The sequence below is a fragment of the Chlorocebus sabaeus genome, chromosome 9 (assembly GCF_047675955.1).
Source record: "Chlorocebus sabaeus isolate Y175 chromosome 9, mChlSab1.0.hap1, whole genome shotgun sequence".
In the NCBI taxonomy this organism is placed as follows: domain Eukaryota; kingdom Metazoa; phylum Chordata; class Mammalia; order Primates; family Cercopithecidae; genus Chlorocebus; species Chlorocebus sabaeus.
Genome location: NC_132912.1, coordinates 93,526,405 through 93,541,695, shown reverse-complemented (window position 1 = coordinate 93,541,695; position 15,291 = coordinate 93,526,405). Strand labels below are relative to the sequence as shown.

Below are 15,291 nucleotides of genomic sequence, written 5' to 3'. Positions count from 1 at the left end.
TATTAATCTCTCAGGATTAATCTTTGTGAATTCTATATTATTTACTTAACCAGGAAAAAGATGGAATTGTTACTTAAGTGGGAAGGCATAGTTCTAGTAAGGAAAGTATGAAGAAATGGGAGAGAAAAAGGATTTCCTCAAAATAGAAGTTTACTAGGTTGTGAATTCCAGGCTTGCTAATTTTTTTAATTCTCCACAAATAAAATATAACTTCTTTTTTTGTCTTAATTTTTCCAACATAACACCTGTTACATCAACCATCTACCCTATCGACACACCCCCAATCCCAGTAAGTAGGTGTAAAATTGTCTGACAATGCCATCTGGTGGCCTCCTGGGGAATTGTGTACAGTAACCTCTACCTGCTGGACTTCACTCCTTGGTGAACCTGAGGTACCGACCTGGGCTCATGTCTTGGATGCCACATTCAGGCTTGAGAGCAGGCAATTTGCAATGGGGCTGTAGAAAAAGAGAGACAAGAAATCAAAGTGCAGGTCTGGGGAAAGGCTGCTGGGGGAATAAGGAAGGTGCCCAAAAGGCCACATTCACAGGAGCTGGTTGAGAACAAGGACTAGATTTTCCTTTTCCCTCCCTCCTCCCTTTTCCGTCTTCCTTCCTCCTTCCCTCCCTCTCTTCTTCTGAGTTACTTTCCCCCACACTGCCTGCCTTTTTCTTAACTCTTGTTCTTGCATTCTAAGGAAAGCCTCCCTCTCTCTCTTCCCTCATTCTGTTTGGGAGCAGCATCATAATCCTAACTACAGCTGATAAGTCTAAGGGTAGTGATTGTAGGTCAACTTTATTAAGGAAAAGGGAAGGCAGAAGTTGGCAAATGAAGAATCCAGCATTGTGAACGCATGAGTCCTTGGAAGGGATCAGAAGTCCCCTTCAACATTACCATGGTGTCGGATTTTCCCCTTCATCCGACATGATTTCTCCATTTGCCTGCACGCAGGATTTTCATCTCTTCTACCCACTGCCATATCTCCAGCACCTGGAACAGTACCTGTCCAGTAAAACGAGCTCCACTAATACTTGTTGAAGGAAGGAATTCTAGAGGAGTAAGAACATCTGGCTCATCATTTTTTACTGTATTTCGATGTTGTCTTCTTGTAAGTGTTATAGTGATGCTAATTTTCATTGTGAAAGTATGATTTTGGACTTTTGTGGGATAATTTAAGTATTAAATGATATTTCTAGCAGAAATTGTTTTTTAAGTTCTAACCTACTAACTGGCCAACTTTCAGAAAATAACCTGTTGGTAAGTTAGGGACTCTCTGTATCTTTCCTTTTTATATTTCAATAATGTATCTTTTATATACATAAAGGAAGTAAAAACAACAACAAAATGACCATCTTTTTTTCTGTCTTTGCTTCTCAAGTGCTCCTAGCTTCCCAAAACAGAATCTAAGGCTATTAAATATGAGGAAAACACAGGTTTGAAAAGCTGAAAAGTATTAAGCATTTGGCAGAATATCTCTTCTGTATATGTTTTCTCTGTGTGCACAGATTTGTTTGCATTACAAATCCTTGATCACAGACTTGGAGTCATATTTATTCCCTGTATAGAACTAAGCACAGAGCAAATGCTGGATTTCCCTGATATTTTGCAGAACTGTACCCTTGTTTTGTGATTCTCCTAAGAACTGGAGAGAGAAGGCAGGCTGTTTTTATTTCTTAGATTGTTCCTCTGACATTGCTGTTGTGTGAGACTTTTCTGTGGGTAAATAATAATAATAATATCATTTTCTGCTAACCATTTCAACACTCTAGGATTCCCAGACTATCTCACGAATCTGTGTGATCTTAAAGAAATGCTTCTGCTGTAATGCAAAGGGAAAGCTAAAATGAATTAAAAGCTGGCCTAAATTAAGACAGCTGGGGTGATCACTGGGTGTATAAGACCAGAGTGTGGTAGACCTTGGTTGTTTTGAGAATGTGTCACAGCATCCTACATCAGAGTTGATATGTTGTCCTGGCTGATTTTGGTGGCTGTGGTCATGGGGAGGGGGAGCTCTTTAAACTTTGTTGACTACATGGATTGTGAAAAACTGTAAGGCATGCAAAAAGCATGGACTGACTTTAGAGCCAGAGGGCTCTCAGGCTACAATCTGGCAATGCCTCTTTGTGACCTGGAATAAAATAGGTAACATCTCAGAGCCTTAGTTTACCTTTCTGCAAAATGGGAGTAATGATGCCTACCTAGAAGGGCTGTTGTGAGGACTGGTGCTGGTACCTGGCTGGCAGGACTTGCTCAGTTGACCAGCTATGATCACAGTGTTCACCTGTTATCTTTCCATCTCTCCACTAGGTACCTTGGAATCACAAGGCCCCTCACCTACCCTGTGAGGCAAAATGGGAAATGCATGGCGAAGATGATTCTCTCCGTCTGGCTTCTCTCTGCCTCCATCACTTTACCTCCGCTCTTTGGATGGGCTCAGAATGTAAATGACGATAAGGTGTGCTTGATCAGCCAGGACTTTGGCTACACGATTTACTCGACCGCCGTGGCGTTTTATATCCCCATGTCCGTCATGCTTTTCATGTACTACCAGATTTACAAGGCTGCCAGGAAGAGTGCTGCCAAGCACAAATTCCCTGGCTTCCCTCGAGTGGAGCCAGACAGCGTCATTGCCCTGAATGGCATAGTGAAGCTCCAGAAGGAGGTGGAAGAGTGTGCAAACCTTTCGAGACTCCTCAAGCATGAAAGGAAAAACATCTCCATCTTTAAGCGGGAACAGAAAGCAGCCACCACCCTGGGGATCATCGTCGGGGCCTTTACCGTGTGCTGGCTGCCATTTTTCCTCCTCTCAACAGCCAGACCCTTCATCTGTGGCACTTCCTGCAGCTGCATCCCACTGTGGGTGGAGAGGACATTTCTGTGGCTAGGCTATGCAAACTCTCTCATTAACCCTTTTATATATGCCTTCTTCAACCGGGACCTGAGGACCACCTATCGCAGCCTGCTTCAGTGCCAGTACCGGAATATTAACCGGAAGCTCTCAGCTGCAGGCATGCATGAAGCCCTGAAGCTTGCTGAGCGGCCAGAGAGAGCTGAGTTTGTGCTGTAAGGTCATTTATCATTATTTTCCTTTTATCCCCCAAACCCTTTCATGCAGCTTTTTGAAACACATCACAGAAAGTTTCCTGAACGAGTAGCTAGCTTATTTTTTACTAAACATACCAGATTTGAATTGACAACAGTATAGATTCCAATCTTCCACCCAGTAAAATTCCAAAAGCCAAAAATAAGTACTTAGTTGGATTGGTAGATGAGACTAATTTGCTGAAGAATTGCAATTGATGTGATTGACAACAAAGAGGTGATATTTTCCATTCTTTCTCCATAAATGACATCCAAATTATGTCCTTACATCTGAATTTGTGTAACATTATTATTTTAGTTGTTATTATTCTTCTGTCTAGTAAAATTTTTTTGATGACCTCAACCTTCACCGATAAATTCTTTTGAGGTAGGAGGCACAATGATCTCTCTAGTATGCAGTTACATTCACCTGGGCTGAAAGGCAGCCCAGGAAAAAGAAGAGTGGTTAGTGTGGGTCTCAAGAACCGGACGTGGTAGAGCGCCTCTGTAATTCTAGCCTCTTGGGAGGCCGAGGCGGGAGGATAGCTTGAGCCCAGGGGTTGGATTATGCAGTGAACTATGATCATGCCATTGCACTCCAACCTGGTTGACAGAGCAAGACCTGCCTCTAAAAAAGAAAAAGAAAAGAGCCACAGGACCATTTAGGAAATGTTCTTGGCCATCTTGGCAGGAGAGAACCAAGAATTGGTCTAAGAAGTCTTAATGACTTTCAAGGAAGCAATTACCATAGGGTCTTGGGATCTGAAAAAGGATCTGATGGTGATAGAGAAATGGAAATTTCAGAAGTGACCCACGTGTTAAAAAATTGACATTGTAAAGAAGGAAAGAGATAGTATATTAGTTAGAGGTGTCAACATGTCAGATGAAGACTCTGTTTTAAATGTGAGGTAGAGGAGATTTCTTCACATTTGAAAGTCAGGGGAAAAATAAACTTGGAATGAAAAATTGGAAGGTTCTGGTGGGACAGTGAGCAGATTAATGTTGGAGGCATCCGTCTTCACAGCCTTGCGGGAAGGAGCAGACTAGAGAACCAGGGACCACTCTAGCAGAGAGGGACCTTCCCAGTCATCTTGTCCACCCCTGTCAATCAACAGAAGAGCTAACTGGGAGTTGAAAAGTGAGATGTCTCACACTTAGCTAGTGTCACAACTAAGTCTAGATCCTAAATCATCTGAATCTCAGTGCTACTCATTTTTCTTATACTGGACTGCCTTTATCTTACAACTGAAAGTTGGAAGACTACAGTTATGCTAATTCTTAAGCTGAGTGTAGCTTCACAGGCATTCATATTTACTTCTATATACTCTTTTGTACACATGAGATTGTTCACAATATAAAAAGTAGCATTAAAAAATAATGTAATTTTAAGTTCTAGAACATGTACTATGAGCAAACCCAGAGATCTTACTATGCCTGTAAGAGTTCATTGAATTTACCATTAGGATTTTCCCACCAGATTCTGAATTCCTTCAGAGAAGGAACTATGTCTTAATCAGATTTCTTTCTGCAGAATCTAGTACAGTGCTTGACACATAATAGATGATAAATAAAAGTAATAACTGCTAACCATTATTGAACACCTGCTACATGCTATGCAGCATGCTACCTGCAAAATAGGTGCTTCTGGCATCCCCACTTTTCAGAAGAACAACTTAAGGCTCAGGAGCATAAAGTAACTGACCTATGTTCACACAGTCCCTAAGTGGTAGCTGTGATATGAATCACTCCGATGCTTCTATGGAATGTTATGCAATAATACTTGTCAAGTGACTTCAGTATATAGGCAGTGAAGAGTCTCAGAATATTTTTGAGCTGGAGACTAGCCGTAAGCTCTCTAAGAAGACAATGAGAATGACTTGTTACACTTAGTAAGTAAAGTTTATTAGACTTATTGCACTATGAGTGGTATCCACTCCTAGACAGTCTTAGTAGTTTCTCAGATGAAGGAAATAAGGCAAGGATATTGATAGAGTTTTGGGGCTTGGGCTGGGTGATTTGAAGGTGGGGAACTGGTGAAGATTAGGCAGAGTTTATGACATAATAGCTTTAGACTGGTAAGTACAACTAGATGAGGGCTGTGAAGTAAGTGCTAATGAGCAAACTATTAGTTTTGATAAGTAGGCTATTTTTGTTGGCATATAGTCTTATCTTCTGAAAGTGACTATTTCCTAGAACAAATAGCTAGGCTATTTTGCCTGGCTCCAGCATTGTTTAGCACAGGAAAAGGAAAGCATGTTGGTTCTAGTTCTCAGGAGTAACATGGGAAGGTCTCTCTGGCAATAGTGAGGAGGGCAGACAAGGGAAAGATGGGTGGCAGGGGATCCAGTTAAGCAGCCAGTGTATAAACTAGGAAAGAACAGATCATGTCATGAGCAAGGAAACACTGCTATATTTGCATGCATCCTATAGGGTCAAAGAACTTGAGAATAATTTTATTGATTATTTTAGTTAACAATTTATAGATAATTCAGATAGATCATAAAATGGTAATCTTTAAAATGTAACACAAAAAGGTTTTCCAATTTAAAATAATAGCTTGTGTTTGCTGAGGATCACTTCATGTGAATTTGATCAATTAATCCTCAAAAGTTTATGATAGGTTAGTTTTCTTCATTTCCATTCTGCAAATAACAAAACAAGGCCTTGGAGAAGTAAAATAATTTCCCCCACAGTCATACAGAGAGTGATAGAGCTGGATTTGAGCCCAGGACATCTGTGTTCAAAAGTGCTTTTAACTTCTATGCTACTGTGCCTTTTATAAAAATAAATCAGCTAATGTAAAGTCTAAAGATACTTGCCTTTGTATCTTTAGCTGGTCTGGAGGCTTGGGTGTTGTTTCCCTGTTAGCTTAACACAGAGGTCAGCAAACTTTAACTGTGAAGGGCCAAGTGGTAAATATTTTAAACTTTGCTAGCCATATGGTCCCTATTGAAACTACTCTTCTCACTGATGAGTAATTTGTCACTGACATAAGTAAACGGATAGGCCCGTGTACCAATAAAACTTTATTTACAAAAAGAGGCTGCCAGTTGTATTTGGCCCACAGGCCATAGTCTGCTGTATCCTCTTTACATTTCTCTCAGTTTGAATTTTTAATTACAGAATATCCACTTCATAAAGGATGATTAGCCTAAAAACATCCATCAGCTTTAGGAAATTTCTAATGTGGCTGCCATGCATTGAGGAAAATACAGAAAACAGATGATATCTTTCATGTCCTTGTGCATATATTTTTGTTGGATATACCTTACACAAACAGACATATGTTGCTGTGGCCTGAATATTTGTGTCTCCTGCAAAATTCGTATTTTGAAACCAAATTCCCAATGCAATAGTATGAAAATGTGGATTCTCTAGGAGGTAATTAGGTCATGAGGGCAGGGCCCTCATAAATGGGATTATTGCCTTTATAAAAGAGGCCTGAGGGAGCTTGTTCACATCTTCTACCATGTGAGGACGCAGTTAGAAGTTACCTTCTATGAAGCAGACAGCGAGCCCTCACCAGACATGGGATCTGCTGGTGGCTTAATCTTGGATTTCTCAGCCTCTTGAACTCTAAGAAATAAATCTCTGTTGTTTATAAGCTATCAGCTTATGGTATTTTGTTATAGCAGCCTGGCTAGGCTAAGACATACGCACATGCAACCTTTCTGTAATAAGGAAAGGTGGAGACAGGAAAAGCTATAGGATTCAAAGGAAAGGAAAATAACCCAGAGCTTATACTAACCCTGATCAGAGAAGACTTCCTGAAGGATATGAACTCAAGAATGTCTATTAAGTTGGTCAAAGCATTTATAGTGAAAGGAGAGCAGAAATGTTATTCTAGGTGAAGAGGACTTTTTTTTTTGTAAAGGCACCAATGTGGGAGCTTATGCAAAGGACCACCTGGTTGAAACTAAGCATTTGGGTATAGGAACTGTTGGAGATCAAAGCAGAAAAGTAGATTGAGATGAAATTGTAAAGGATCTTCTATGCCAGCTCCAATAATTTGGACTTTTAGTATTGACAAATGGTTCTTAATCAGGAGTAATTTTGCCTCCCATCCCAACTCTTTGGAAACATTTGGCATTTTCTGGAGGCATTTTTGGTTGTCACAAGTGGGGGTGGGACGCTTCTGGCATCTACTGGGTAGAGGCCAGGGCTGCTGTTAAGGATTTTACAGTATACAGGCCAGCACCCCTGCCCCCCTCCCTGCCCCAACAAAGAAGTACCCAGTCCTTATTGCTAAAGTTGTGACACTCTGGTGTAAATATAGTAAGCCGTCAGTGAATCTGCAGGTAGGGGAATGGAGTCATCACAATGGTCAAGACTGATGCAGTAGCACTGTGTGGGTAACTCAGAAGGTAAAAAATGGATGTTGTTTTTCCCAGAAAATTGGCTTGTTTTTCCCAGAAACATTTGAGGGTCTGCTGTGTACAAGATATGGAACCAGGCATGGGTAGGGTAGAAAGGTGAGTAAATGACAGTTGTAGTCTCTGGAAGCTTTTAACCTAGTATGCTGGGGTGGCTGTAGAGGTGGTGGTGTCTAGTAGGAGACTTGTAATCAGAACCCTTTGCTCCCCCTGCCTCTCTCTAGCTCTCACTCATCTTGTGGTCACCCTACAGACTCTGGGCTCCTCCAGACTCTGAGCTTTCTCCAGCTCTTTTCCTCCCATTAGCTTCTGGGCTTCTAGTCTCTCTTACCTTCTCGCCCTGTTCTGCCTTCTTGGCTCTACGTATTCTCCTTCATAATAGTTTCTTTCTTTCCTGTGTAAACCTGTGAGACTGTGTTCCTACTCCCAAATATTTACCTATTTTTCCCCATTTTCTTGATCAGCATAACCAGAACCTCAGGAGTTCAGCAGGCACTTGAAAATTTTCCCTGGGGTAATGAAGTGAATAGATGGGGGAAAAGTTGTGAATACTTTTGCACTGGTAATTTTAATTTACTGCTATCAATTTTAATCCTTTTCACAAGTATTCACAGATTGGTAATATAAAACCAAATATGATAATGAAATATAATCAAGGATTCTTTTTTCTTTTTAAATTTGATTACTTATGGATTTGCTTTGAATTGCCATCAATTGCTTTTAAGTATCCTGTTTTCATGAATTTTGTTGATGTCATTTATGAATAACATTGAACAGCACTTTCTAAATACTTCCATATAAAAGAATGTCATGAAATTATTTTAAAGTAGCTCTTCTTTTCCTCCTCCCTTTTTTCCTGGTGATTGTATTGTCATTGTCTTCAAAGGGCCTCTTATAATTCCTGTGGATTGCAGGGGTCCTAGTGGTGACTTGTAGTAGAGTAACCTTGAGTTTCTGCCATGAATTCTGCCAATACAGTGCTCCAGGGTTTGTCGTGAAGCATCCTGAAAGGTGCTTTCTTTCTTTTTGGAAACCAGTAATAAAAATAAAATAAAATAAAATAAAATAAAATAGATCCCAGAGAAAATTGGGAAGAAGCATCAAAGCCTCTGAAACCCTGGGTATCTGTGATCGGATGCTGCCTTAAAGGCAGAAACAAACAAAAAGTTTGCTATTTCATGGACTTTTCTTCTCCATAGATGATTTATTTTCATTAAATCATCATTTTATTTTTACTAAATCATCAATTAGTAATAATAGCTTATTTGCTTCATGCTTCGCAATTGCCTACATTTTAACTTTGCAATGTTTCTTTAAGGAAGGCAGGTGATTTCCCTCCCTTGCTTTGTCTAATATTTATATATTTTTGTTCTATTAGTAGATAATAAATTCATATAGCACAATATAAAATCAAGCAGTACAGAGGAGTACAGAAGAAAAATAAGTCTTGAGGGGCATTCTTAGAAAGAAAATATCCATGGTAGATATCAAGAACAGGGGGATATTTGAGGTGGGTCTTGAAGAAAGAGTAGGATTTTAACAAGAAGACATAGTAGGGGTGGAGGTGGAGTGGTGGCTGCTCAAGGCAGAGGGGACAGCATGGACCGAGGGGCCCAGATGTTGATAGAGGTGGACAAGAAGTTTGGGGCATGTCTTCAGCAGTACTGGGAAGCTGGGTAGTCTATGGTCAGCATGGAGGGCTAAGTGGGCAGGGGTGAGGGAGGGAGATGAAGGCTTTTGAGCAGGAGTGAGACTAGGGATGCAGTATAAATGATGTATGGAAGGCTTCACAATAGGAGAAGGGATATGGGTTAGAAGACTGATGCAAGAGTGGGGTCTCATGTCAAGAGGGCCTGCACAAGGAGGGTGCTGTTGAGACTAGCAAAGAGGCCACAGGTGTCTGTGTGGATGCTACAATCTCCAGACCATCACAATTGGTTAGCAGGTGGGTAGCAAGGAAAGGGAGACTTTGGAGATAGTGCTGTGGCCTAGAGGAATTCAGAACATGAACTATGTGAGCAGAGCAGTGCTGAGCTGGAGAAAGTGTGGTCTCTCCTGTGCTGGGAAGAGACAGAGGCCCTAGGCTAGGAACGTGTCTGTGGAGCACAGATGGTTGCCAGTCCCCTCTTCAGATACCTAGGAGCCTATAGTGCTGGGTCTGGGCTGAAGTGCAGCACTTGTCCTCAAGTGTTATTGTGTGAGGCTGAGGGGAAAAGCCAGAAACCATGTCTCCAGCAAAATCCATCTATTGATCACCCATCTGAAGGGCTGGGCTGAGAGGGGGACCTCAAAGAAGGAACAGCAGGACTGCAGGCAAAATAGCCAAATGGCAGGGTAGGGAGTGCTTTAGATGGGGTGGGTAGGCTGAGATTGGTTGCACAGTCCCAGTCTCTGGGTCCTCATAGACCTAGCTCTTAAGCACATGATGTAGTGTGATAAGTCGAGGCCGGTGGAGGTGCAGAGTTAGGGGAGTGGCTTTACACCAGGAGAAAGGGACTTTTCTCAGCCACTGGCTGACACTTCTCTATCACTAATACCACTTCTGTGCATCTAGGAACGAGGGAGAGAAGTGAAGTTTCTTGGTCCCTGCACACTTACCTTACAATAACACACCTTCCTAGGTTTGAGGGAGAGAACACTTCTCGTTGGTAATCATTATTTAGTCATTATTCTTTTCAAGTAGGGCAAGTGCAATAGTATTTTGCAAGGATTTTTGAGAGCAAAGTCATTTTTGTCTATAGCTGTATTAAAAAGGTGAATTTCTAAATGGGTTATTTGGGGCTGATTTGCAAATATATTAAAGCCTTGGCAACTTGTGGGTGTTATGAAACTTACCCAAAGAGTCACAGCACTTTTTCTTTCCCTTTAATGATACTCATAATCCATTAGAAGCCACAAATGATTCAAATTACTGACTGCTGTAAAAATTAAGTCCACCCACCACAAAATGAAAACTCACATTTACGGTTCTGCTAAATCATTTTCTTATTTCTCTCTCTTTTTTTTTTTTTTAGACAAAACGCTGACTACTGTAGAAAAAAAGGTCATGATTCATGATCGAAAGCAGAACAATGGAGATGAAATAAACAAGGCAAATTAGAGGTGGAAACAGAAGGAAGTCATTTGCTGAGACTGCAGAATGGAATGCGACTTCTCTCCTTTCTTGGGATGTCTAAAACGTGACAAACAGGGTGATCTGTTGTACACATTACCTTACAAGGGAGATGGTGACTTCTCCTTTTTTCTGTGGATCAGTGCTATTGTGTGTTCTCAGTTTAAGATAGCAGATCATCTCAGCAGTAAGCACACCGACAGAACTGAGTTCCACAAAGGAAGCAGTTTCTGGTGCTTTGCATATGTCCAAATCCATGCAAGTGGGAGAAAGTTCCAATGCACACTTCCCATGCTTCTGAGTCTAGGTGTTGTGGTGAATATGCAGGAATCATTCCTGAGACAGAATGTATTTTGTTGTATGACAGAAGGCTTTTCCAAGCAAACTGCAGTGAGTGTAGTGTTGAATATGTTGCATGTCTATGTTAGAAAACAGAATCCAGTCATCAGCTAATACAGATGATTTCCCAGAGCAGTGTTTGTTTCAAGCTTCTGTCAAATAGTTTGGCTTTTCTGCAGGGTCTCTGTGATTTCCCCACCAATGTACTTTCTTTGTTAACTCACTTATTATGGTATAACTCAGGAACAGGTCTCAGGATGGAGAGAAGCATATAACTTGAGCAAAGCTTTTTCTTGTGCTCTGAAGGGTCTTGAGAGGTGAGGGTGATGCCTTCTGTGAGGATTTTTATCGCAGTGAAGCTCAAGTGGTACCCAACTGCATTGTAATTAACATGATTATTGGCATGTTTTTGACTCTCATTTTCTACCAGGCTGCAGTGGGCCCACCCATGGGCTGGCTCATAACTGTATGTTATGTGGAAGAAGTGTGGGAATGATGGGTTTTCCATGAAATGTTGTGATGCTTCTGGAGATGGGGCATAAACATGTTCATTCTTGTAGAGCTGCACTGTATTAAACCAAATTGTGTGAAGCAAGGTCACCTGGACCACTCTTGGGAAATGCTTCAGAACCCCAGTCTGTTCCTTCTAGAGAATTTGTTTTTGTGTTCTCTGTATCTTAAATCAAATGTGTGCCTAAGCAATTCTGTCCTCTGATTCCCACCCCTACCCACCAAAAAATGGTAGACATGAAGGGCAGGTAAGGAAACAGAAAAGGTCTCTTTGCGGATATATATTTTTTAAATGGCACTATGTAGCAATTAAGAGCTAAGGAGACAGAAAGACAGCAGATGAGAATAGAAGAGTACCTGTACCTACAAGGGGAAAAATGAATGCAATTCTTTATTTGATAAGAGAGAACTGAAAGATATTATTATTTTCCTACAATAAAGCAAGCTGTCCTGTCACAGGATAAAGTGGAATTCCGACATGGATTATGGACTTCTTCTAACTCCCATTGACATTGCTTCTTACCAGACATGGGGAAGAGTTGCCTTTCCTGAAAGGGGAGGAGGGCACTGTCCTTTCAGACAAAGCTTGTATAAATTCCTGAACCGCAAATTTGCTAAAGTGACCGTATATATTATATTCATAATTTAAATGATTATTTATGGTCAGATACATATTGTTAAACTTGAAAATGTTTTATTACATTACATCAAATAAAGTTTATTTGTAGCTGAAATAAAGCAATGTAAGTAAAAATTTTTAATTAAAGGTCTTATGTCATACATGTTGCTGTCTGTAGAATGACTGAAGGGCAAACACTTTACATGTTTGCTAAAATCCTAACAGGTAGCTAAGACAGCTCTGGATTCAATTACATTTCACTGTGAGGATTCATTGCCTTAGTGACTTTATTTTTATAAAACAATGCCTGTTCATTACTTGATCTGATGAATGAGCATTGTTTGGGCTCCTGGCACACTTGGCATTGCTGGCATCGAGGGGACAAAGATGGGTATGACACAGTCCTTGCTTTTAAGAGTTTGCCATCAGGTAGATGGCAAACATGTCTCGGTTTGTCACAATGTAGTATAGTAAGTGCTATAGCAGGTTTTAGGGAGTGACTTTTTCTTTCCTGTAGTGTAAGACAGGGCACTATGGTTAGTTGGATTGATTCAAGTTTTCAGATGTGTTGTTTAATTTTTTATGAAGACTTTCGTGATTCAAATTGACTCTTTATCCTGCCTGACTTGAATGCCTGACTGTTGACCTCTCTGCTTCATTCTGGCTACAAAGGCTGAGCTTCATATGTATACTGTACTTTAAATATATGGCAGCAAATGAAAGGCAAAGGTAGAAATGGCAAAGGGATGAGAAAAATAAATCATTAATACAGTTTCACATATGACATAATTTGTGTCAAAGACACAGCTTTTGTTTTAACTAAGAACTGGAAAAATCATTGAAATGAACATTTTGTATATAATGACTGTTCAAGCAAGAAGGACTATTCCTCTTCTCACTCTAGGGTATCAGCTGTCATTTTCTGGCAAGGTTGAGTACTGGGAAACCATGCTTGAGAAGTAAATCACTTACTTGTAAGAGATAACTGAGTCACTGTTGCCTTAGCATTTAGTTTTATTCTGTAAATATGAAACAGGAGACACTCAGAGTTCCTAGGTTTTCTAGCAACTGTTTCATAACTGAAAGCATTGATTATATTGTCATGGGCTTGATATGCTTATGCATGTATTTGATGATCATATTTTCATGTAGTTTTATTAGGTTCATTGATTGCAGGCAGTGGGTCAAAATATGAATGGAAAATGCAGGCAATTTTTTCAAATAGTTTATGCTAATATAATAAGTGTCTGATTTACCATCTAGAGATAATGGGAATTTCCCTTTCAGCATTTTCATTGTCAATTGAGTTTTCAATTTAATGGCTATAAGTGTTTCTAAATATTGGAGTCTTGAAAAGTTGTTCATGCTCCTTTTGATATCACACATGTTTTCCCTCTTGGTTTGCGATATTCTTCCTGATCTCATTTATTTGATGTATGTCTCCATTATTGTCCAGTAAATCTTCAAGGGTAGGGACCACGTCTGTTTTTCTCAACAATATGCCCATTACCTAGCACCATGCTGGGAACAGATATATGGTAGGCCCATAATGGATATATCTTAATGAGAAGGATAGAGGGAAGGAGAGAAAGGCAAGAGTTCACTGGCACCTTTAAAAAAATGTTTATATGAGGAAACAGAGAAGACTTGCCATGATCCAGCAACATGCCCAGTGAATGGAAGAGAAGGAAATGGAATTAAGCTATTCTGTGTGCCCCTTAGGTCAGGCCCTCCACTACATGGTCCTGCTTCTCTTGCATGAGTTAGCTACTCATATCATGAGAGCATCCTTTTCTTAATTTTCTGCACTAGTGAAGCAGAGCCATGTATGTGCTATGGCCCATATGTTGAAACTTGTTTATCTACAGCTAGCCAGATGGTCTGTAACAGCGCACAAAGAAGCCATTTGGAAACTTTCAGAGGGTCAGCACGTTTTGAAAACAACTCAGAGTAATGCATATTGTGATGTCATTGCTTGCTTTAAGCTTACAGTGAGGAATATCTTGTTAGGTACTGAATATGAAACATGCAGACTTTGAGAACCAACTCAGAGGTTCTAGCCCCCAGAGATAGAAATTTATTTAATTGGATCACCCTTTAGACTTGTTTTGTCTGCATGTTCTCTGAAAAAGGAATATAATGTCTTAATTTAAAATACTTTGCTTTGTAAGTTGCTGCTGGGTTAAATACATTTTTTTAAAGAAAACCTGCTTATGCGGTACATGTTAACAGAGATATGATGTGGTCATCAGTACAAATGTAAAAGAAAATTTGCTATCGCTGATATGAAACAGAAAGTGAGAGACGTTGAGAAGTATCGGAAGTAGATTTGCAGCTAACGGTTCTGTTTAGTCTTTGGTACATTAAAAAAGCCAAGATGAAAGAATTATACCTGTACTAGTAGAGGGGGAAAATGGTAATCTAAAATAGCAGATGATAAGAAATATCTGGAATTTATCTTTGATGCGGTATTATGTAACATTTTTGGTGCCAAATTACCTTTTCCTAATTACCTTTTGATTGGGCTATTATTAAAATGCTCTTTATTCTTTAAACCCACACAGTCTCACAGTAGGAGAAGTGGTTCAAAGCTATGATGAGAGGCAGCAGAAAGTCAGCTGTACATATAAAAGTTTGTTATGGATAATTCACAAAGTGCATGATCCAGTTGTAGGAAAAATGAGCTATAACTATATCCACAATCACAGAGCTGGGGAATCTCATGGATAATCTAATACAACCCCTCTACTCTTCTGCAGGTGAGACAACACTAAAACACTAGAGCTGTGTTTCGTCTGAATTTGTTTGAAGGAGTATGGTACGGGGCAGTGCTTTTCTCTATATAATATTTGGTGAAGAAATAATTTTAAAAATCCGTCACATAAGTATTAATAAAAATGAATTATAAGAAAAATGCATTGAGGCAAAAAATCTTGTTGAAGTATGTTGAGGCAAAACAATGAAGTGCAAAAACATACAAAAGATTTAAGAGACATAAAACTACATTTCAATAAATATATTCAGAACAAATATAACATGAAGAAAAAACAACAACGAAAACTGACCATCGTTCACTGAAAGTGAGCAGTTACTCAAGTAGGGAAAACCTAGCAGTTACCCAGATGAGAAATTACTGTAGCGTGATCATTGCAAGTGCATGACACTAAGTTGCAAGGCTTACTGTGATGACTGCAATATAGGGAGAACATCCTGACAGGAAGGGTGAAGACCTACAAGGAACCCCTTGTCCCTGAGAA

At 39.9% G+C, this 15,291-nt stretch overlaps 1 protein-coding gene across 3 annotated transcripts in view; it reads left to right on the top strand.

Annotated features, from left to right (window-relative positions):
* Positions 1-12,176, top strand: part of HTR7 (5-hydroxytryptamine receptor 7) — a 113,379-nt gene extending 101,203 nt beyond the window's left edge. Inside the window, exons 2-4 of one of the 3 annotated variants that reach the window (XM_007963520.3) lie at positions 2,308-3,063; position 3,543; positions 9,303-10,460. In XM_007963520.3, the coding sequence (XP_007961711.1) occupies positions 2,308-3,063; position 3,543; positions 9,303-9,407 (862 nt within the window). In that variant the 3' untranslated portion in view covers positions 9,408-10,460. The other 2 variants (XM_007963518.3, XM_007963519.3) reach the window with 2 other exon arrangements.
* The last annotated feature ends 3,115 nt before the right edge of the window (positions 12,177-15,291 follow it).